The sequence below is a fragment of the Pipistrellus hanaki genome (assembly GCF_964339955.1).
Source record: "Pipistrellus hanaki genome assembly, chromosome: 7".
NCBI lineage: Eukaryota > Metazoa > Chordata > Mammalia > Chiroptera > Vespertilionidae > Pipistrellus > Pipistrellus hanaki.
The window spans coordinates 54937079-54962483 of NC_140509.1; the positions used below are offsets into that span (position 1 = coordinate 54937079).

Consider the following 25405-nt stretch of genomic DNA (forward strand, 5'->3'; position numbering starts at 1 on the left):
ATGTCTTTCATTTTTAAGGTTACATGATTTTAAAAGACTTTCCTTATTTGAATCAGGAAATCCCGCCCTTGCCTTGTATTCCATATGGCTACGAAACCTGATCAGGGTTCTTTGAGTGATGTTTCGCAGGGGTCTTCAAACTAAGGCCCGCGGGCCACATGTGGCCCGCAGAGGAGTCTGATCCTGCCCGCCAGGTTTTTTGGGCAGTGAGCGCAGCCGAGGTGGTACAGTAGGAATTAGTAGTTCATATAGTCCGGCCCTCCAGCTCTCTGAGGGACCGTGATCTGGCCCCCACTTTAAAAAGTTTGAGGACCCCTGCTAGGGTATAGATAGACCTGGTGCATTCAGAGAAGCAGCTAACCCAGTGGGGAATCAGAGTTGGCGTCTCAAAGGAGGAGAGTCCAAACAGGGCACTTGTAGAGATGAGAAGGAGTGAGCAGGTGAGAGGAGGTGAAGACTTCCATCTTCTTCTAATTTTTTGGTTAACTCAGAAATCATACTCTTCATTTCCCTTGAAGGCCCATAGGTAGTTCTGCTCCTATCTAGTCATTCCCCAGAGGCTCTATTCTGCAGGCTGTGAGAGGGGAGGAGGAGCCTGGCTAGCTCATCTAGAAAGCCAGAACAGGGGATTGTCAAATAGCCCTGGCCCAGTGGGGTGCACTCTGTAAACTGTGGCAGAGAAGGGCAAGGAGCAGAACGGCCTTCCCCACCGCCGAGGAGGCCCTGCCTCCAGCTACCTCAAAGGACCCTCTCATTGGTCTTCCTGTCTGGTGTTCATTGGTCTTAATAGTACTGATTTTGGATTTTTTTTTTTTTTCAGGGCCAATGAGATCTGATGATGCATTTGTCCTGCCCCAACACACAACAGAAACAGAAGAACTGAAACCTCAGCTCAGGCTCCTGCTCTCTCATTTCAATATCCCATATGACCTAGAGGAGCTGAGGGGTGCTGCTAAGGAGACAGAACTGTTTTTCTTGGTACTTGATGGACTCTTTCTTAATTTGAATATTGGTATCCATGAAAGACAACACTAGTATTTGCCACGAAATTGCTGCCACAATTGTTTTTAGAGTGATAAAATATAATAGTAATAGGTGAGATTTAGATTAGCAGTTTAACTTGCTCTCAATAAGAGTAATGGCACCCTTGACGATCCAACCTAGACGGTTTGTAGGGTTTATTTTTCTGCAGAATTTAAAGTAAAAGGTAGGTTCTGGTCCATAGTAGATGATATAAATGTAGCCAAGATTTGGCAAATTTGCATGGTGGAGTTGTCTAATGTCTAAAAGCTTGCAATCTCAGAATGTGTTGCAAGAACTTTCCTATTGGCAAAATGCTTTATATTCAATAAAAAGAAAAAGTTTGTACCCCAGCCCTAGTCTAGCACCGTGTCATTGAACTTCCTACACTGAGGGATAAGATTGATATCTGGTCTTTTGAGTATATTAACCACTAGTCACAGGTAGCCATTGAGTACTTGAAATGTGGGTAGCATAAATGAGGAACTAAATTTTAGATTTTATTTAATTTTAATAAATTTACATTTAAATGTTGAACAGCCGCACATGGCTAGGAGCAGCCATATTAGACAGCACAGCCTGGGAGGCACCAGCATTAACTGGATGAATCTTTAGCTCTGTGACTCATTGAACTCGCTCAGTTATTCCTACACCTTTATTGAGGCCCTAGTATGTGCCAGCACTGTGGTAGATTCTTTGTGTGTGAGGGGGGATGGGAGGGTAATGAAATATACATAGCATACGATTTTAACCATTTCTGAGTGTATAGTTCAGTGACATTAAGTACATTCACATTGTTGTGTACCATCACCATACGGTAGGTTCTTGAGATTCAAGAAGCTTGTCGTGTAGTGAGGAAATCATGATACACTGTGGCCAGTGCAATGATGAAGGCACCACCAAAGGCTCGGTGGGCCTTGGCCCACTCTGGAGAAGGGAGGAAGAAGGACTGGCATTTTGGCAATAAGACATTATGTTACAGCAAGCACTGGCAGCCTCAGTCTGAAAGTGAGATGTGCAGGGTTTGGCTGAGGTGCCTTTAAGAATTTTATCAGGTTATAGTATCTGCACCCTTTTCTCTAGCAGCATCCTGGTCAGGCTCAGGCTAGTCCTGAGATTTTCTAGTTTACAGATGGAAATAGAAATAGTGAATGTATTTCCAAATCTAGACCCCTTTTACAGTCTGGCTCAAAATACATACATAGAAATATATTACATCCATCCCCAATCTTTGGAATAGATATTTAGAACAAAGAAAACACACACACAATTATAGTAATGAGCTGACTGAATACATGTGCCTCCCAGATATATATATAGTCCTGCTATTGTTATGAGTCATGTTTTATCAATTAGTTTCAAAGACAGTAGCTATCTTTGAAATTGCCTACAATCTAACACACCCATCCCCGCCTCAGTTTCTACTCTCTCCTTAATTCTGTTTAGGTTTCCCAAAAATTTCAAAGCATCTTCAAAGAGCAGCAGAGAATGCAAACGTTTCCCGACTATGATCTTGGCACAGCTAACGCAGAGAACTTGGGTTTGGCAGGACCTGGGATGGCTATGAAAAAGAGAGCCAACTGGATTTCCTTTATAAAGGTAAGTAGACCTTGGCGATGGTGACCTGCCTGTCAGTGATATCAACAGTGTTGCCAAGTACCCTCCAAGCAGGCCAGGCAACCTGGCAGCACCAGGTCATCAGGTCCCTGTTGTCCCCTCTCCTCATTCCCTCAGAAAATTATCCCTACGACATAGGGTCAGTGCCTTTGTCTCCTCAGAGAATCTGGTCTTGTGCGCCAGGATCCCCAAGCTCCCTCCTGCCTCGGGTCTAGGGTGAAGCTAGCCACTCTGCTCTGCCTTCTCTGAAAGTTCCCCTACCCTACCTCTCCCTGTTGGATACCCTCCCTTCTTGTTGTTAGTCACCTTGCCTACTTGGCTGCCACAAAGAATAACACTTGAGGGTATAATTAACTTGTGTAAATCCAGCTTTTTAAGCCAAAACTATTGACTAACTACATACTGTGTGTCAGCCATGGGCCTGGGTGCTGGAGATACACAATTCATAAACAATAAACAAGTTAGCAGATTAACTGAAATGATTTTAGGTAATGATAAGTACAGTCCATTCTTATTATTTGGGGTAATTATGTTCGATAAAGTTGCCACAAATATTATAGAATTAAAACTGAACTATTGCTCATAGGGAAAATACAAGGGTAGGTTCATCAACTGATCAAGATATAACCTTATTTTACGTGCAGTTTTGTTTAAAGACACTGTTTAATATGTATTGTTGAATCATTAACATTGAACTCCTGGCCAGCAACACTATGACTCATGCCTGAACGAAGCTTACCAAAACTCACGTTTCTTCTGTAAGACACATCACTGCCTCCTACACGTAGGAACGCAGGGCAGAGCTTCAGTACTGTGCTTGGGAGCTATTTTAAACAGTGCAGTCACCAACAAAAAGCAAAAAAGTATAAAAATGGGGCACTAAATAGACCACAAAACGACACTTATTATTTATAGTCTAAGGGCTGAAATAAGAAGAAAGAATATTGCCTTATTTGACCTCAGCTGGAAAAGTGGAGTTGGGCAACTCAAATTTTCACCCTTCCGTGCACATCCCTGAAGGAGCAGGAAAGCTCTGCTGGTATTAACTTTGGGGATTAAAACAAAATTTAATGAGTAGGCAAGTTTGCAAACATGAAGCCCATGAATAATGAGGAGTTGAACCTCATTATTCATGTATTACGCATTCTTGTATTATGTATTGATGTATTATGAAGGAAGGAAACATCTTAAGTGATAAAGATAGATGGGAGGAAAGGGGAGAAATCATTACTTCTTAGTCTGGGGCTTGAGCAAAGTGGTTGGTGTAGGGCCATGGTTGGCAAATTGTTGCTCGCGAGCCACATGCGGCTCTTTGGCCCCTTGAGTGTGGCTCTTCCATAAAATATCATGGCCTGGGCAAGTCTATTTTAAAGAAGTGGCGTTAGAAGAAGTTTAAGTTTAAAAAATTTGACTCTCAAAAGAAATTTTAATTGTTGTACTGTTGATATTTGGCTCTGTTGACTAATGAGTTTGCCGACCACTGGTGTAGGGGAAGCCATACCTTTTGTTTTAGATTGTTACAAAGGCCAACTAAGTATAGGTATCAAGGAGATAGTTAGATATAACTAGCTGGAACTTAGAACTAGATATAAATTTAGAGAGTTATCCACACATTGGTTTACTTACGTAGCCACAGAACTAATTTTTAAAATATAGCTCATTAACATGAAAGTTGAAATTTTACATGTGGAGTCACAAGAAGTCTTTGTGAGTGGACTTCTCTTGACCCATAAATCAAGTAAAATGCCCAACACTGATGGACTTCGGGTCCCTTCTGTTCGTGGATGGTGCTCTGCCATCCCAGATGGAGCTACTACATCTCATAGGCAGGCTCCAACGGTCTCCCTCCGCAGAGGGAACCCACACAGATCCTTTCCAAGACTTCACACGCTCTGGTAAACTTTCTAGCGCTGAGGCCAGACTCCTATTCAGAAGGTCCTGAATCTCTCTGCTTGAAACTTTCATAGAGCACCATTGTGTCATGTTGTAACTTTATGTGAACATGTTCATACACTAGATTAAGCCAAAATGTGATCCTTGGCAAAAGAAGCTTTTGACCAAACTAAAGGAACAGAGAAGAATAGATGTATTAATGCAACTCCAAGCAAAGTTTTTGAAGGTAAGAAAATAATTGTGTTCCCTTAATAGATAAAATTCTTACTAAAATTGTTCTCAGGAAAACTGAATTTTCTTTCCCTTTTAAAAATGTTAGCCATGAATTTACTGTGAAGGCTTTGTTTGGAACTTCATATCTAATTATCAAACTGTTATAATCTGTTAGCTTTCAGAGAGAGTAACAATTGTTAAAAGAGTGGGATTATAGTCCAACTTTAGATTCTGTGTGATATTGGTCTAGTCATATAACCCCCTCGAGCTTTAGTTTCTTCATCCGTGAAACAAAACTATTAGACTAAATTATCTCATTTTTTTATTGTGTAAAAAACACTTAACAGAAAATTTATCATCTTAAGCATTCTATAGTTCAGTAGTATTTAGTATACTCACATTGTTGCAAAACATTTGTAGAATTTTTATTATTATTTTGTAAAACTGAAAATCTGTACCTCCTATTGAACTAACTCTGGTATAGCCATACGATGGGATAGCAGTCAGTTATAAAAAGAAACAAACTAGTGATATGCCCAAAAACATGGATGAATCGTTAAAGAACTATAATCCTATAAAGACTGTATGAGTTCATTTACACAACACTCTTGGAATGTCAAAAGTATAGAAATGGAGAACAGATTCATGAATTCTACAGGTTAAGGAGAGATGATGGGGAAGGGAAAGGAGTGTAACTTCAAAAGAGTAATAGGAGAGATTCTTGTGGTGATGGGTCTGTTCTATATTTCGTTTTTATCAATGTCAATATCAAGGTTGTGATACTGTACAGTACTGTAGTTTTGCAAGATGTTAATATTTTATTTTTCTACCTTCCAACAAGGAGAACGAACATTTATTCAGCACCTGCTACATGCCAGGCATTTTTGCAACAATCTTGGGAGAGACATCCTTAGTGATCTTGTTAGGTTGACTTGTCCTGCTTTGCTTTAAAAAGCCAGGACTCCAGCAGGGATGCAAGCCCAGGGCTGTGACCTTACAAAGCCTGTGCATTCCTCAGACTACCCAGCTGCTTCCTCTTCATCCACCTCCTGGCAGCTTTCTTACTGCAGACAGTTTGTACCCCAAACAGATAGATGTTTCATTGGTGCCACAATACTTAGGGGGTTGTAACTATGTGCTCTTATGTGTATTTGAATACTTACGGTGCTCTTATGTATATTTGAATACTCATTTAAATGTGCTCTTATATGTATTTGAATACTCATTTAAATGTGCTCTTATGTGTATTTGAATATGTGTATTTGAATACTTACGGTGCTCTTATGTGTATTTGAATACTCATTTAAATGTGCTCTTATGTGTATTTGAATACTTATGGTGCTGAATGGATGAGTACACCTAAGGCACATGTGTCAAACACAAGGCCCGCGGGCCAAATCCAGCCCGCCAGGCCTTGCAATGTGGCCCGCACCGCGCTGTCATCACTGCACTCCGCTGTCAGTTTATGACATTGTCAGTTTATGACTGTTCAGTAAACCATTTGGCCCGCGATTTAGGCTGGATTTTAGATTTTAGCCCCTTCTCTGATTGAGTTCGACACCCCTAATGGGAATCATGATTTTTTTAAATTGAATCAAGTCTCACCTGGAGCTTCTTTCTTATTCATGTGTACATGACCAAATTCTTGTGAGAAGAAGGGAATAACCCTTCTCCCAACTACTCCTTCTCTGTGTTCTCAAGATTTCCAGCCCTGAGCGAGTAACGCAAGTGCTCCAAGATCACGCTGCAAAGACAGTCACGCTGGCTCCATCTCATCCCACTTCTGTGGCTTCCCAGGGTTTGCATCAGTTCAACTATGACCGAATCTGGGAGAATATATATAGTAACACCAACCTCTACCAGGTACCACAGGGGGAAATAACCAATAGCCCTTTCTGTGCAACTCACCATCTGTGCGTAGACCTTCGAAATTTACTCCTCCTTCAAAAGGTTTTTCTCAATAGAACCAACCCTGTGAGGACTGCTTTCTCTCTAAACACTCACAATATTTATCAACCATCCAACTCATTTGGTGTTTAGCTGGGCTTCAAGAAAGCGAGGGTTAAAGGAAGTGGTGGTGGAGAGAGGGAAGTAGGAGCACATTCGAGGAGGGAAGTATGAACAACAGTGCAGAGGAGAGACTATACGTGGAGTGATCAAGTTTGGTGGAGTGGAAGACTCATGTGGAAATAGAGTGAAGAGAAGATTTTTAGTTGGGGGGAGAGGGCAGGTTGTAGTAGATGCACATAAGTTCCATAGGAATGTGTGCAATATTATACACAAAGATATATATATATATATATATATACATATATACACACACACACATTTTAGGAAGATTAATATGGCAGCCCGGTGTTAATTGGACTGAAAGAGGGAGAAATTGAAGGCAGGGAGCTAGTTAGGAAGCTACTACATGGGATAGGCATGAATTTTGGCAAGGAAAGGGAGTTTCTACACGAACCTGGCATATATTTGTCTTTACAATTGTACTATACCATTTTGAAGCTATAATCTGCTATTGTTTGTTGCTCTGTAAGAGAAGAGTCTTGTTTCATTTGCTTGTTTAAGTTGAGAAAACTCAGTGTGTTTATTTATGCTCTGAAGGGAAGGAGCAGTAGAGAGGAAGAGATGGAAGATATGAAAAAGTAAATTTGAGACACAGATGATCCTGGGGAAAAGTGGGCGAAGGAGTGGGGTGGAAAAAAAACACAAGTGGAGGAGTGATTTTGAGAAAGGGACAATGGCATCACTTCCCTTGAGGTGAATGAGGTACATGGAATTATTCAGGAGCTTGTGGATGACCTGCTGCCTTGGAGAGTGAGAAGGAGAGGGAGAGGAAGAGGAAGATCTTCGGATTAGTGAGTTAGAAGGTGAGCGTGGTGTGTGAGCAGGTTTCAATGTGGGAAAAGTCACCAATGAGAGGAAAGCATAAGGATGACCACATAGCTAAGAGGGCCCAGCTGACATAAGAGGATACAAATTTGCAGTGAGCCCACTCTGCACAATAATTCTATTACTTTTGTCCCTGAAGACAACTGTAGAGTGAATATAAATGACATAAAGTTGGAAGCACAGAGAAGTTTAGTAAAATTCTTATAGGTTCCACAAGTGGAGCAAGAGGGGAGACTTGTACACACACAAATTACCATACTTGTACACACACAAATTACCAAATTACCATAGAAAGAGAAGCACTGTCATGGTCCACCATCCCAGGCTGTTTATGAGAGAAAGAGAAACCTGAAATGGGTTTAGTGAGTTACAGACTGTCTGGAAGCAAACACAGAGGTGCACGTGCACGCACATACACACACACACACACACACACACACACACACCACAACTTCTACAACTTTTTAATCTGCTTAGACGAGGATCTATAAAAGCTAATGAAACATTAGCCGCACACAGATCAGGACCAGATGCTGCATCACAGCACGGCTCTCCCTGGCCCCTGGATTCCCAGATAGTGTGTGCACCCATCAGGGACGCTTTTCCCTCAGCTAGCATCCTGCCAGAGTGGAGAAAACAGCCAGGTTCTCCCTATCCTCCTGTCATTTCACCATCAGGTATGTGCCACCGTTCAGGAAGACCTTGTACTAACAAGGAGACACCTAACAACATCTGGCTCTTCTACTTCTTGAACCAAACTGAGGGGGAAGAGGGTTGGGAGGAGGGAATGGGGGTGGGGTGGGGGTAAAGAGCAAAAGCAGACTCAGCCCAGGTATCTCTGGGTAAGACCTCTGCCCCCTGGCATCCTGGACAGACTGTTTCTTGATGCCAATGTAAACTTCCTTTATCTGGGAAGCCCTGGATTCACATCTGAGGGTCTTCATCACATATCTGTTTTTCTCCTTGGCTGAGAGGACATGGAGAATTAAACTCCTGGTGGCTCAATGAGGGGGGAGGGAGGTGAATGTGAGGGAGAAGCGGGAGGCAATGGAAGATGGAGTCAGAGAAGAGGAGCTTCATGTTTGAAATCATGGAAAAGTGCTGAGGTCCAGGCTGTGGTCGGACAGAGTGGTGGCAGTGCCAAAGGGTACTCAGGGGACAAAGGAGGTTACCTCTGTGGGGTCACTGTGTCCGTGGAAAGCGCAAGGTGCATAGTGAGAGCAGGACATGATGGCTCAGGTAACTGTCGAGAGGCAGAAAGCACTAAGTTAGAGCAACAGTGTGAGGAGCCCAGCCACATAGTGGCAAGAACTTCTTATTCTCTGCGACTGCTTCCCTCCCTTTGCAGAGAAATGGAAAGCCGGGGTATTAATAAAAGGCAACCTGTGCTTTCACCAAATGTGTTTTGAATTCAGTTGTCCAAATGTTTAAAAAGGAGAAAGAAAGAAAGAAAACCACTTCCCCTGGCTATTTACTGACTTGTAAATGTTGCTCTTGGAATTGACCAAAGGAAAAAAAAATGTGAGCGCTGTGTTTTCAAGTTGGTTCATGGCAACTAAAGAGACGTAGCATACCTATAGGTCCTACAAGTGGAGCAAGAGGGGAGACTTGTACACACACAAATTACCATACTTACTAGTGTCGTGCAAGTTTTCCCCCAGTTTCTCATTCATTCATTCATTCATTCAGTGATCATTACATAATGCTAGCTTTGTGTCATGAATTGTGTTGGGCTCTGGAAACGGAACATGTAAATAAATGAGTGAACCAAGAAGAAAATCTGCATCTCTAACTTGTGGGTGCCATGAAGAAATCCACAGGAGTAGAGGGCAATGGGGCGGAGAGGAAGATGTGCCAAGATCTTTCAGAGTCAGGGGCATCTGAGCTGAAATTTGATGAATGAGAAGGAGTTAGCCATGCAAATGGGCTGCAGAGGGCCTTCCAAGCAGGGAACAGAAAATAGCACAGCACCCTGCCTGGTTTGGCTCAGTGGATAGAGCACTGAAAGGTCCCGGGTTTCATTCTGGTCAAGGGCACATACCCATGTTGTGGGCTTTGATCCCCTATAGGGGGTGTGCAAGAGGCAGCCAATCAATGATTCTCTCTCATCATTGAAGTTTTTATCTCTTCCTCTCCTTCTCTGAAATCAATAAAAATATACACGGAGTGGCCAGATTATTATGATCTCTGAATGCATAATAACCTGGCCACTCAGTGTATATCCTATATAATAAAATACTAATATGCAAATTGTCCCCTCGACCAGGAGTTCAACCAGCAGGCAGACTGGCCAACTGCCCATGTCCCCTCTCCCTGGCCGGGCTGGCCGAACCCCACCCATGCACAAATTCAAGCACCGGGCCTCTGCTGCTCTGTGCATAGATGGCAAGCAGTGGCATCGGCGGGATTGGGCCAGTTGCCTGCAGCTGGGGGAAGTATGTGTGTGTGTGTATATATATATATATATATATATATATATATATATATATACACACACACACACACACACACACACACACACACACACACACACTGTATGGCCAGATTATTATGTGTTCAGAGATCATAATAATCTGGCCACTCGGTGTATTTTAAGAAAATAACACATGTTTTAAGGAAGCAAATTCTAAGGCAATAACCAATAGTTTTCTCTTCGCTTCCCATTTTCCTGAGGGTGTTGCTTGGTGACCTCCTCAAGTATTACTTCCGCTTTGGTAGGGTCACTCTATAGAGTTTGAGAGCACCAGCGGTCACATGCTGCACTCTGAATGTTGAATGCTAGTCAGAGGAGATGAGGGTTAAGTAAAAGGTGGCACCTGGGAGGGGTCACAGGAATGGAGTATGAATTTTAAAGCTCTGTTGCTATTTTGCAAGCACGTAGCAGTCAAGTACGAATTTTAGCATCTGTATGCTGGTGCGCATCCTGATTCTGAAGTTGGCAAGTGACAACCAATCCCTCATGAAAAATAACTCTTAAAGGGATGTCTGCATGAAGGAAAGCAAACCTCATAGGACTGTCCATTCTGACAGTTCTATGTCCTACTTGGGAGACTCTAAGCACTAATTGTGGTGCAACTTCAGAACAGTTTCTGATCAATTCTCAGTGAATACTGTTTACCAAAACCTTCCTTTAGGGAATTTTTAAAAATAAAAATAAATGTTTTCTTTTAGAATAGTTTTAGGTTTGCAGAAAAGTTGCAAAGATAGGACAAAGAGTTCCCAGGTGTTCCTTTACCCCCTTTCTCCTATGATTAGCATCTTATATTACTACTAGAGGCCAGTGCACAAAAATGAGTGCACTCGGGGGTTGGGGGAGTGTCCCTCAGCCCAGCCTGCACCCTCTCACAATCCAGGACCCCTCGGGTAGGGTCCCTAGGCCTGCCCTGAGATCAGGGCCTATCGGAACTTTTCTTCCCCTGGCTGCAGGCAACTGGCCCACCCCACCGATGCCACTGCTTGCCAACTGTGCAGCACTATCCCCCCTCCCCTGCCACCGCTGGCCTTCCTCTGCAGGCGACAGGCTGGCGCTCAATGGCTTGGCTGGCCTGGGCCTCCTTCTTTCTTTGCTGGTGGGCGGGGCCAGTCCTGCAAGGGGCCATCTGCCTATCTGATCTCCCCTAACTGCTGGCCTGCCTACCTGATCACCCCTAACTACTGGTCTGCCTACCTGATCATCCCCAACTGCTGGCCTGCCTACCTGATCACCCCTAACTACTGGTCTGCCTACCTGATCACCTCTAACTGCTGATCTGCCTATCTGATCAGGCCTATCCACTCTACCTGCCTGCCTGCCTGATTGGCCCTAACTGCTTGCTTGGGGACGGAGCCAGCCCAGCAAGGGGCCGTGGTAGTCTGGTCTCTGGTCGTTCCAGTTGTGACACCTGTGGCCTTTTATTTTATAGGATGGTACATTTGTCACACCTATGGAGCCAACATTGGTACATTACTGTTAGCTAAACTCGACTTTTATCGGAATTCACTGTTTTCTCCATCAATGTCCTTTTTGTCCTCCGGGATCCTATCCAGGGTACCACACTGCACATAATTGTCACGTCTACCCAGTCTCCTCAGGTCTGAGCCAGTTCCTCAGTTTTTCCGTGTTTATCATGACCCTCACAGTCTTTAGGAGTACTGGCTAGGCCACCAGTAGAATGTTCCCTGATTTGAGTTTGTCTGATGTTTTTTTTCTCATGGTTACGCTGAGGTTATAGGTTTGGGGGAAGAACACGCCCAGAGGTGAAGTGCCCCTCATGACACATCACATCAGGGGCAGACGCTGTCAACACGACATCTCTGGGGATGGCAATCTTGGTCACGTGGTTTTCCAGTTTTGTCCACTGTAGAGTTACTATTTTTCTCTTCAAGTAGTTTTTTTTTTTAATTAATTTTAAACTAGAGAAATAATAAATAAATGTCAAATAATTTTTCTCCATATAAAAATTGACTTCACTGAAAAGTTAATGCTTTAACTTTAATAGGGACTCAAATATTCCACTTCCTCAGAAGTAAACATTGTTATTGCTCTGAGCCTTTTCAATACATTTACATCCATATATATGTCCCCATAAAAAACAGAGAGAGTATGCCCTGGCTGGTGTTGCTCAGTGGTAGAACATAAGCCTGTGATCTGAAGGATCATAGGTTCGTTTCCCATTCAAGGGCACATACCTGGGTTGCAGGTTTACTCAGGGGAGAGTGTAGGAGGCAACCAGAGGCTGTGTCTCTCTCACATCGATGTTTCTCTTTCTCTTTCTCTCTCTCTCTCTCTTCCCCCCCCTTCCTCCCTCCCTTCCACTCCCTGAAAATCAATGGGGAAAATATCCTTGTGTAAGGACTAAAAAAATAAAATAAATATATTGTACAATCCAGTTTTCTATATCAACCATCTGTCATACTCTATGGATATCTTTCTGTAACTTGCTTTTGCCACCCAACAATATGTTTTAGAGACCTGTCTCTCCTGTTCTTTAAATGCTGCATTATATTTTGTTGTATTCTACAGATCACATACTGGCTCCCTATAGATCCTTGTTGCCATTTTTCCCTTTATTAGAAACCTTGCCTACTAAACTTTATTATGCATGCCTCCTGTCTAACGTGTGTTTTATTAGAACAAATATTTAGAAATGGATTTTCTGATTCACAGAACGTGCACTTCAAAATTTTTATAGGTCCTGTCAATGTGGTATACCATGTTCCCCAGCCAGCAACTTATGAGAGAACCTGTTTCCCACATCCATTTTAACCCAATGTTTATCTAAACATTAATAATGTTTGTGATGTTTTTATGACAGTTTGAACTGGCCATTACTTACCATTTGCATCAAAGATTGGCCACTTTTTTCTTAACCACAGTTCTCATTCCAGACTTGTGTAAAAATCTGGGTTTGGGATGATGAAGAAAAAACTATCAAATTTACTTATAATTGTTCGTTGAAAATAATGTGTAACTAGAAAGAGAGAATTCTGGTCCAAATGAACTGCACTTTTTGGGGTATTCTTTTTTGGGGGGAAACGTAAGTAAAATAATTTCATTATAGTCCTGACCAAAGGAAATGGCCCAGCCAGCTCTGTGCGAAGCCTCCCAAATCTGTAAATCTGTTAATCTGTTATATTGGGTTTCTTGTGTCCAATGTCATTCACCAAGAAAACACATTTACTAAAATGTTTATTTAGTGTACAAACATTGAATGCTATTGACCATTGTATTTCTAAAGACATGGTTTAAAACGGTGATTTTTCTTTAACTTTACGGAGCAGTGAAGTGGCAGAAAATACAACACTCTTTGCCTCTTCTTTTGCTTTTTTTCTCTGGCCACACCAAGGAGGGAGGGGATGACCACCGTTTCCCCCTCTATGCTATGCTCCCCTCCACCTCCAGGGGCAATGTGATGCAATGGGTATGGGATGTGCTCTCACAGAAGCGGTGTTGTCCACAGTAGCTCCCATATGTAATAAGTTCAGGGAAACATAAAACAACGTTTTCCTGGTTTCTCTCATCAAATTTAATAGAACATTTAAAAACAAACACATTTTTTCATGACAATAGTGCTATGAATTTATCATAGTAAATTTGTGACATATAGAAAAGTTTAAGAAAGAAAATAAAAAATCACCCATTATTTTACCACCTAAATAAAACAGTGGTGTTAACATTTGGTGTATGTCCTTCTCGCCTTTTTATTCTGTGGATATACCACAAGTAAGCTGCAGAGACATTGAGGAGAGGAACACATAACAGAATTGCTTTTCCTCTAAGTATTGCTTCCACTCCACTACCACTGCCCATTTCCCAGAAGAAAATGAGATTTGCAATCAGTGGTAATCTCAGAACTGTCAACATATGTGAACTCAACCATGCTAACAAATACCCAGTTATGAGACCGAGCAGATGTCGAAGGGTTTACCTACCCAGGAAGACAGGATGCGCACAGGTGGTGCTGACGTTCTAGTTTCTGGTCAGCTGTGCTGCCAATCTGCACTGTGGCCCAGTTCTCTTGGGGGAATGCACTCATGGGCTCTGGCCTTTCCTGAGCAGTTTCCGTCTGTGGGCTGTGGTTGGTTCTGTTTTCCTGGAAGATGCTGGCCTTACTCACCCCAGCCTGCTGTGGCTCCTTCCTCTCTTCCTGGCAATCTGCTGGCCCAGCAGTACTTTTGTGGTTTGTTCAGTCTTTCCTTCAAGTTCTTTCACTGCAATTTATGTCACTTTCTGTTCTTTCCTATATAATTCTGGGTAATTTTAGGAACAGCTGAAAATGTCACCGAGCCATCAGAGCAAGGCTGCGGCTCTGAGCTGGCCCTCTGGAGCCACACACATTGGGCAATGCCGAACTGCAACACCAGAGTGCCATAGGTGGGAGGCAAAGGGCTTCCCTAGAACGCCTCTCACCCCACACCCCAAATCCTTGGTCAAATAGCAACTGTCAAAGTTCATCTCCCTTCATGGAGTATGTGCTTTCCTACAGATGAAAAAACACACAACGGATATTCTCTTTATATTGGGATAATGATCCTGAGTGTCTGGATTAAGGAACTGGAGTGTACCACAACCATTTCCAAGGACTTTTCCAGTCCTAGGGTTATAGGACGTTTACACAGAAATTCACTGATGTGTACACTAACTTGGAACAGACAGAACCTTCACCCACAGGCAGAATGGGAAGCCATTAATGACAATCCATTAGACAGCTTTCTCTCTCCCCTGCTCTTGCTAATATGCCTGTCCAAAATGTTCTTCCCCCTGCCGGTCATAAAGGCTGGTAGTTTATCTTTGGTGTATTGGGGATTGTGTTACTTAAGATTAGGTTGGCTGTTGGTCATAGTTAGACACAAAATAACAGAAGATTAAAGGATATGAAAATTCTTACTCTCCCTCAAGTTAACATCCAGGCGTAGGAAGTACAGAGCTGGCGTGATGACTTTGCTCCATGGGGTCCTCAGGGGCCCATGCTCCTTCTCTCCTGGAGTTCCAACTAATGTAACTTCCATACCAAAGATCAAACCCTGGTCTGAGATGACGCTTCAGCTGTCACATTCATGTGCTAAGCAGCAGGATGGAGATTAGGGATGAGGAAGCTGCCACTTCAGGGAAATTGCCAGAAGCTGCCATGTGGCATTTTCACATTTATTCCATTGGTCAGAACTTAGTCACATAGCTACATCTAGCTGCAAGAGAGGCTTGGAAATGTCATCTTTTTTTTTAAATATATTTTATTGATTTTTTAAATTGATTATGGTCTCACATAATTGTCCTTATTCCCCCATTCCCATCCCAAACCCCTCCCCAGATATGCCCCCTCCCTTAACCCCCGTTGTCCATGGCCACTGGCTAGGCCCATATGTATGCACACAAGTCCTTTGGTTGATCTCTTCCCCTTACCCCCATCCTCCCTTACTTTCCCTCTGAGGTTTGAGAGTCTGATCGCTGGTTCTCTTTCTCTGGGTCTGTTTATGTTGTTCATTATTTCCTCTAGATGTGTGAGATTATGTGATCCAAGAAATACCCTTGTAAGAACCTAAACTGCAACAAGCTATAATGGTTATGCTGAGAGGCAAATTGGAAATGTCCTCTTTATCTGGGTGGCCATGTGCCAAGATAGATATTACATTACTGTGGGAAAAGAGGACAGTGGATCTCGGGGAACAACCAGTAGTTTCTACCATTGTTGGAATTTTAAGTTCCCAAAATTACAATATAAGTAACCCAAAGGGCGGGGGACCGGGGATGTGTGCTTCCAACCTCAGCCATTGCCACTCGGTGTTCTCAAGGGGATCGGTGTCACTATGAAAGATCACAGCTTCTGGGAATGGGGTTGTGTCCAGAGACAGGCAGAGAGGGCCACTAAGAAAGGGGCTTCTCAGAGGGCCAGGGGCTGGAGCATACACCAATATCACCTTCTTCCCAGTTTTCCTAGAGGCCCTGGGTGTATGACCTCATCCGTCTCGACATTAGGAAAGATGAATGTGGAAATAAGTGTACGAGGATTCTTTCCCCCTCCGCGCGTGGGAGTCTGTACTTGTTCTTCATTACGTTTCCACCTTTGCTAGAAAAAAGAAAAAAGAAAAAAGAAGTAAGTGTACACAATGAATTCTGCGATAGATCCTACAGGGTTGACTGACTACTGTAACCCAAGGGCAGGAGAGAACCAGCATGTACTGAGCACCTATAAGTTGCCAAGCACTAAGCTTTTATCCATCCTGTCATTTAATTTTCATAGCAACTTGTTTTCCATTGTCATGCCATCTTACAAATGTGAAAATAGGATAAAGACTTTAATGTTTAAATCATACACTAGCTAAAAAGTAGAAAGAAAAGTTAATTCACTGATGTCTCTTAGCCTAGAGCAAGACTAGATTAGAGGTTCAAGGTTTCCAAACATCTAGTAGAGAAGTGTATCAACTCATCATAATCATGAAGGTTTACATGAAAAAGGGGGGTAGGGATGGCTGATATTTATTTATTTTTTTTATTTTATTTATTATCTGTGTACATATCTTACCATTGCCCCCCCCCATACATACCTTCCTCCCCAGAGCATTGTGTCCATTGGTTGTACTTATATGCATGTATACAAGTCCTTCGGTTGATCTCTTATCTCCCCCAGATCTCCCTACCCTCCCCGCTGTAATTTGACAGTCTGCTTGTTGCTTTACTGTCTCTGTATCTATCTTTTGGTTCATCAGTTTATAATGTTCTTTATTATCCATAAATGAGTGAGGTCATGTGGTGTTTCTCTTTCATTGACTGGTTTATTTCACTCAGCATGATGTTCTCCAATTCCATCCAGGTTGCTGCAAATGATGAGAATTTCTTCTTTTTTATGGCAGCATAGTATTCCATTGTGTAGATGTACCAAAGTTTTTTGATCCAGTCATATGCTGATGGGCACCTAGGCTATTTCCAAATTCTAGCGATTGTAAATTGTGCTGCTATGAACATAGGGGTGCATATATCCTTTCTGATTGGTGTTTCTATAATAGTTTCTTGGGATATATTACTAGGAGTGGGATTACTGGGTCAAATGGGAGTTCCATTTTCAGTTTTTTGAGGAAACTCCACACTGTTCTCCACAGTGGCTGCACCAGTCTGCATTCCCACCAGCAGTGCACGAAGGTTCCTTTTTCTCCGCAACCTCGCCAACACTTGTCGTTTGTTGATTTGTTGATGTTGGCCATTCTGACAGGTGTGAGATGGTACCGCATTGTTGTTTTGATTTCCATCTCTCGGATAATTAGTGACTTTGAGCATGTTTTCATGTGCCTTTTGGCCTTCCTTCCGTCTTCTTTTGAAAATATTCTATTTAGGTCCATTGCCCATTTTTTAATTGGATCATTCATCTTCCTTTTATTTAGTTGTATAAGCTGTCTGTAGATGTTGGAGATTAAACCTTTACCAGTGGTAACATTTGCAAATATGTTCTCCCACACAGTGGGCTTTCTTGTTGTTTTGTTGATGGTTTCTTTTGCTGTAAAAAAGCTTTTTATTTTGATGTAGTCCCATTTGTTTATTTTCTCTTTAGCTTACATTGCCCTAGGGGCAGTATCAGTGAAGAAGTTCTTTTGGCATATGTCTGAGATTTTGCTGCCTGTGGATGCCTCTAGTATTTTTATGGTTTCCCGTCTTAAGTTTAAGTCCTGTATCCATTTTGAGTTTATTTTTTGTGTATGGTGTAAGTTGGTGATCTAGTTTCATTCTTTTGCATGTATCTGTCCAATTTTCCCAACACCATTTATTGAAGAGACTGTCTTGACTCCATTGTAATATATTCGTGTGGATGGCTGATATTTAAAAGCTGTGAATAGTTTTGTAAAAAAAAGACTATGTAATACTAAAATAATGACCCCTAATGTATTTTAGAAATAGATTTTCATGTCAGGTTGAAATGGATCAAAATGCTTTTCTACTTTTCATCTAAATGTGTCTTGGGGGTCATCAGACTTAATTTTGTGATGACTTAACTCTGAATCTGTTAATAACATTGCAAGTGTTTTTGTAATCACACTAATGCTAATTTTTTCACAGAATGAGAACATGAAGAAAGATGACCTTTCGATGGAACAAAATGAAAATTGCCCAAGCCACCTTCTCTGTCAGTGTGCTGGGGAGCCTGTCAAGCAGGAAATGGAGACTGGGTAATGCTAAACCATTTCACTATTGACTCACGGAGATGGGTTAAACACTGTGGGGAACACTGAGTGACTGACTGACTGACACGGAAGTTATATGTTAACTCTAAAATATTTGAAGCTGAAATAAAAATAAGACTGTAAAAGCAGGTAAACAGCTAAATTAGTGTTTCACTTTAGGACTGGGTTTTTAACAAGAGGGATTGCTAAGAGAAATGTCTTTTTATATTTATACATATAATTACTTTATTTTCAGTGCAATTTTTAAAGAGTAGCTTTTATGAAAATCCCTTAAGTTAAATAAAGTGACTTCAATTTGGTGTGCATGAATTTTCCAGACCACTTTGAGATGAGAGGCATTTATTCTATATTCCTTGCCTGCTACAGGTACAGCTACGCCAGGGCCCTGCACCTGCTGGGCCTGGATGATGGGACGGGGCCTAGTGATGAGGATCCTGTCCTAAGGAGAGGGGCCTACCTGTCCTTTCTGTACCTGCGCCACCTGCGAATCAGGGAGCTGCAGGTCCGTGGACGCTGGTTTTAGGCGTCCAAAATGCTTGGTTGTCTGGAAGTGGGGCTTTCCTTCTGTTCCAGTAGCAACACATTTTTGCACTTTGTTCTGATTTGTTCATGAAATCAAGCCTTTCTGGGGGTGGTATGTTCCTTTTCCAGCAGTAGGATGGACCTGCCAACCTCTGGGGCCCCATTCGAAGTTTTGCTCTAGGTGTGGCCGGCAAAGTCCCAAGTCCTGATGCTGTCCCCTTTGTTTCAGCGCATCTGCTTAGGGATCCTGAACTACTTCAGATCTGTTGAGCGAACTCTGACCATCAACACTTCAGGCCTCACCTGGGTTGCAGGGAGCCTGGTTCCCACCATAGAAGAGAGTTCCTGGGTAAACATGGCAAAAGGAGGCTCGGGCACCTTGCAAGGCCTGGGAGCTCGCCACTATGTCTACGGGACACCTGCCGAGCACAAGGTAAAGCGTTCTGCTACAATGTTTTCTTTCTCAGTCATCCTGTCTCCCAAACCACCTTCTTCCAGGCACCTGTAGTCAGTCAACTTGATGGAGTAACAGGTGGGGGTGTCTTACAGAAAGGACTTTTTAAAAATGTGTGAAAAGGGAAATGGCTTTTTAACTGCAATAGAATGCTGGGTCCACTTGAGAGCAGGACACAGGCAGAGAGCACTCTTAAAGCGGCCCTGGTGGCACCATTGGAAGGAAGGCCTTTCAGCTGCTGGTTCGTGGACTCCATGGTAAACAGAGCACGAAGAGCCCTTTCTGTTAACCTTGCCCTGGGCCACGTGTCCTTACACAAAAGCTCTTATAAGGCCCTCCCTGGCATTGCTAGGGGTACCATTTTGCCTATGGTCTGTTTTCCAAGTCCTACATGGGAAAAAAAATAGATTAAAAAACCAAGGTAGGAAATTTTTTTATTTAAAGAGCTGAACAATAAAGAATCTCTTATCCTTCCAAAAACCTCTTTCCCTCTTGGTGCTTTTACGTGCTCTTGAGTGTATTTTATGTTGTCTACAAAGTTCGTATTCAATCCCTTCCTTTGGGAGCAAAGTTGAAAATGCCTGTTTTCTTGGACTATTGTAGATATTCTTGCATTACTTTCATCTCAATCTCTAAAAAGTGTATTTTTGAAGGTAGGATTAAATATGAATTTTATCTTCTTAAAGACACTAGGTTGACAAATGTGGAAAATTAAATCTAGCTACCAAACCAAGTCATGTTCTGAGCTTGTATGAGCCCTGACTTATACTTGACATGTCTATAAGGGTGTGAAATCTTACAATCCCCTGTCATTAATATACAGAGTCTATGATAGCACTTCCAAAATAAATATAACACAAGCCACACATATAATTTAAAATTTGCTAGTAGAACCATTAAAAAGTATAAATAGACATTAAATTAATTTTATTTTTTAACATGAAATTAATTTTAATAATATAATCTATTTAACCCACTGTATCAAAATAGTACCTTAACATATAATCAATATAAAGAAGTTATTGATAAGATATACATTTTTTGTACTAAGTCTTCAAAATCTGGTGTGTACCTTATATGTACAGCACACCTCAACTCAGACAAGCCACATTTGAAGTGCTCAATAGCCACATGTGGATAGAGATAGATATTACATTACTATCTATACAATATCTGTATTACATTACTATCAGTACAATACCTCTTGTATTGAACAGTTCAGCTCTAGATATTGAAAAACATTTTCTTAGAAAGAAAAGTATTTTTTAAATTTTTTTCATCCAGTCACCTAGAATCCAACTTTAACTCAGTATCTAGGAGAATCCTCTTTTTGGTCTCCTTTGTTAACAAATACCCCCCTCCCAGCCCCCTCACCATACACAGGCTTCACTTCATAGAAATGAATGAGAAAAGGAGAGACAAATCCTATCCTGCCCTGTTGATGTAGGAGGAGCTTCTCAAGGGTAATGCAATGTTTCTTTCCTGTGCTGTCATAAATGGTAGAAACAACTGCATCCATAGAAGCTGCCAGCAGCTACTGCTTTAGCATGAGAATCTCAAGAAAGTAACCTTTGCAGAGTCTTTAATAGGGTCATGAGGTTTGGTTGAACTCCATGTGTATGGCATTGTCAGTTTTTAAACTAGAATGTCCAGATCTAACTATTGCTTCTTCCCCGTGTAGGGGATAGGAGGCACAGATGCTAATTTGTTGGGTTGGTCTCACCAGGCCCAGGGTCGAGGCAACTGGGAGCAAAATCACTGGGCTCACCAGTCCAGGGAGCTGACATTCATTCACCCACTCATTTATTCATTTCTCAAAGGTTCTGACCAATTAAAATGCTAGGCATAGGGGACACAAACAAAACTAGCATAAATCCCTGCCATTATGGGACTATTGAGTGGAAAGAGATAGACATTAAATAAATAACACATACAAAATGTCAGATGGCTTGCCACCAATGCTTCCTACATATCCTGGTCCCTTACAGTTGGGTGAGACCTAGTGGTGAACTTTGGCCAGGGGGCTTTGAGCCCCTGAGTAATGACATGTGTCATTTCCAGTCCAGAGCATTTAGGAACTAGTCTATGACCCTTCAGCTCTATTCCCCTGCTGCAGCCAATGGAAGGCATGTGTCAGACTACAAAATAGAAACATCCTGGATCCCGGGGTCACTGCTGGAATACACCTATGTAAAAGAAACTGCAGTAGTAGGATTTGCATGAGTGAGAGATTAAATTTAATTGTAGGCCATTGAGCGTTGGGGTTACTTATCAGAGAATAACCTAGCCTTTCCGGACTAACACAAATGGTGTTAGATGCTACAAAAAAATTTTGATAAGAAAAGGGGGATAGAGAGTGGTGGAGGTTGGTGATGGGATGTTCCAGTTATAAGTAGGGTGATCATGGAAGGTCTTCTTGAGATGGTATTATTTGAGTAAAGACCTGAAGAAATCAGGAAGCAGACCACGTGGCTCACTGGGAGAGGAGTGCCAGGTAGAGGAGAGGACAGTGCAAAGGCCCCGAGGCAGAACAGTGCCTGGCAGTGTTGCAGAAACAGCAATGAGTTAAGAGCAGCAGAGTGAATGAGGCAGAAATTGGCAGGAAATAGGGTTAGAGAGATTGGAGTGGTAGGGAACAAGTAATGGACCACTGTGAGGACTTTGACTTTAACTTGGGATGAGAAGTGGAGCCCTTTGTGATTTTTGAGTAGAAGAGGGATGTGGTTTCACTTACATTTTTAAAAAATACATTTTTATTCATTTCAGAGAGGAAGGAAGAGGGAGAAAGAGATAGAAACATCAATAATGAGAGATAATTATTGATCGTTGCCTCTTGCACATGCACCACACTGGGGATCAAGTCCACAATCTGAGCATATGCCCTGACCTGGAATCAAACCATATCCCTGGTTCCTAGGTCTACACTCAACCACTAAGCCATGCCGGCCAGGCTTGACTTACATTTTATTGTAAGTATTGGGAATATATTGACAGTACTTTAGAGTGGAAACAGAGACTAGTGATAAGGTTATTATATTTATCAATCCAGAGACAGTGTCTGAGAAGACAGCATGATGAGAAATAGTCAGATTCTGGATATATTTGAAGGTACAGCCAGTATGATTTCCAAGAAGAAGAGAGTGAAATGAGAGAGAAAAAGAGAAGTCAAAATCGATTCAAATGTTTTGGCCTGAGCATCTGGAAGTTTGGAGTTGCCACCATCTGAGATGTGGTTGGAGCAGGTTTGTTGGAAATACCAGGTGCTGTGGGGAGCCAATGGATGCCTAGGAGGCATAGCTTTTGACACTGACTGGCATAGAAAACGACCAATGGGAAGCAAATATGGGTGCTGTGGGGAGCCAATGGCTATCTAGGAGGTGGAGCTTTTGACACTGGCATAGGAACTGACCAATCAGAACCAAATTAGCCAGCAGAAGAGGGCAGTTGGGGGCAACATCAGGCCTACACGGGAGGGCCATTGGGGGCGAGATCAAGCCTTCAGGGTAGTGCAGTTGGGGGCAACCAGGCCACCAGGGGAGGACAGTTAGGGGCAATCAGGCTGGCAAGGGAGGTCAGTTAGGAGTGATCAGGTTGGCAGGCAGAGGCAGTTAGGGGCAATCAGGCAGGCAGGTGAGCAGTTAGGAGCCAGTGGTCCCAGATTGTGAGAGGGATGTCCAATTTCCAGTTTAGGTCCGATCCTTGGAATTGGGCCTAAAATGGCATTTGGACATCCCACAAGGGGTCCCCAGTTGGAGAGGGTGCAGGCTGAGCTGAGGGAACCCCCCCTCCATGCATGAATTTTATGCACCAGGCCTCTAGTCCTATATAATAAAAGGCTAATATGCAAATTATTTCCTCGACCCAGAGTTCGACTGAAAGTTCGACTAGGGCGCAGGGCCAGCTGGCCAACCATCTGAGGCCCTACCCCCGGCCAGCCCCACTCCCAATAGCCCTCCCCCCATTGGGGGCAGAGCCAGCCCTCCAACTGCCCACGTCCCCTCCCCACACCCGGCCAGATGGGCCCCAATAGGGGCCAGCTGGCTGGACCCCACCCATGCATGAATTCATACACCAGGCCTCTAGTGTATAATGAAACTAATTTACCACAGGCTAATTGACAAAAACAAGAGTTAAATTAAGCACCTCATCAATGTTATAACAAAACAATGTTACTTGAAGACCTGCTATATATATATTTCACATACTAGGTATCTGATTAATGTTTGTTGGACATTAAGAGACTAGTTGTGAGCTCACAAAAAGACAATATACATAAAAATGTCTTGTCAAGTGAAAAATAAAAAAACAATTAGTTATGATAATATTATACTCTATAAGTAATAAAAGATTTTTTTTAAGTATTTGAGATTATAGCCAATGGATTGAGTCATTCACCTAACAATTTTTTATGAAATTCTTAAATTATTATTAGCTGAAATTAATGCAAAGATGATTTAGGAAAAGGTGAGGTAGTCAGCAAAATAGTGTCTGCATTATCAGAACGTGAAATTCATATTAACCAACAGAGTGAAAAGAATGAAGAATGAATGCTGGGCCGCTGCTTTTGCTATAGTTACTGTACTCGAATAGTTATCTTGACTCGAATAGTTATTTTGCAGACTTAAAACCATATGAATCATTCCAAAGACCAGTTTACTTCTTGCCCAAACAGGTAATTATTGTCTTCCCCTTCCTGCCACTCCTCTAAGCATAATATTGAAGAATCAATTTTCTTGACCACTGAAACTGTATAAGAAGGGTCCTTCACAGGGCCAAGTAAGAAATTGAAGTCAAAAGGAAATATGATAACAACTGAGTCATAATCCTGTACGAAATAATTGGGCCATCTGGTCTTCAAGGTGTCTCTCCCCTGGGCATAAGCATACATTTAAGAGACAGGAATTGCGGGAGGGAAGGAGAAGGAACATGCATGTCCATAAAAGGCTTGAGTAATGAGATAGGGTGAGGAGAGCAGAAAAGAAGACCATTTAAATAGGTGATAGTCAGTGTTTTAACACGTTTTGCTTTCCATCAGCTTCAGTACTTAATACAGTAGTCATTTCTTCACATCTTATAAAATTTCCCTGAAAAGAATTTGGGAAAGGTCTTTTCCAGTGAAGTGGATAAAGGAGAGCTCATTTCACATAACAAATGATAGGTGCTAAATGCCAACAGAAGCCAACATGATAGTTTATAAATCTAAACAAGCTGTTTAATTTTTGTATGTAGCATGTTATTTCTCAGCATCTTTTGTGTTTTCATTGGTGCCTATCATTCTATAAAAAACAGAACTTTGGCCCTAACCTGTTTGGCTCAGTGGATAGAGCATCGGCCTACGGACTGAAAGGTCCCAGGTTCAATTCCGTTCAAGGGCATGTGCCTTGGTTGTTGGTACATCCCCAGTGTGGAGGTGTGCAGGAGGCAGCTGGTCAATGTTTCTAACTCTCTATCCCTCTCCTTCTCTGTAAAAAATCAATAAAATATATTTTTTTTAAAATACTTTGACGTTTGGAACTCCTAGCCAAAGTAAGTTCCTAATTTTTAAAAAGTTTCATATCTAAGACTAGCCAAAAGCAAAGTAAACAAAAATAACAACCTACTAGAGGAATGCTTAACTATGAAATATCCTTTTAATGGAACATGAACCACAGCTCCCTTGGGGGGCCACCATCTTGAAATGGCAAAGGCTAACCCCTCCCTTTGAATTAGCCAATCTCAAAAGGCTATGCACCTGAGCTCCAATCAAGAGTGAGGGACAGGTCATATGCATCAAGATTAAAAGGCCGAGCAGACTGCCTGCTCAGTGCGCACGTGTTTACAGACCATGTGCTGCGCATCCTCCTGTAGGAGGAAAGATACTTGCCTTACTGCTTGGCTCTTGAATATGTTTTGTGTTCTACCAGGACCCCTGAATTTGGAGGATCACCTTATTTCTTACAGTATACATTAAAAGTACAAGTTAGGATTATGAGGTGATAGACTAAAAGAAATCTATATGCCAAAAATATTAAAAACCATTCATCTATTCATCCATTCTCTTATTTACATACTAGAGGCCTGATGCATGAAATTCATACAAGGGCCTTGGCCCCAGCTCCTGCCCATCACCACTGTGGCCAGGGGCCTCTGCCTCCTCTACCTCGG

At 42.2% G+C, this 25405-nt stretch overlaps 1 protein-coding gene across 1 annotated transcript in view; it reads left to right on the forward strand.

Moving 5' to 3' along the window:
* Nucleotides 1-25405, forward strand: part of LOC311626028 (uncharacterized protein) — a gene marked incomplete at its 5' end in the record, with an annotated part of 127856 nt that overhangs the window by 6662 nt on the left and 95789 nt on the right. The window contains 7 exons of the mRNA XM_084890855.1: nucleotides 641-978; nucleotides 2467-2619; nucleotides 4655-4756; nucleotides 6445-6606; nucleotides 18161-18270; nucleotides 18652-18787; nucleotides 19037-19240. Coding sequence (XP_084746981.1) covers nucleotides 641-978; nucleotides 2467-2619; nucleotides 4655-4756; nucleotides 6445-6606; nucleotides 18161-18270; nucleotides 18652-18787; nucleotides 19037-19240 — 1205 coding nt within the window. The remainder of the gene's footprint in view (nucleotides 1-640; nucleotides 979-2466; nucleotides 2620-4654; nucleotides 4757-6444; nucleotides 6607-18160; nucleotides 18271-18651; nucleotides 18788-19036; nucleotides 19241-25405) is intronic.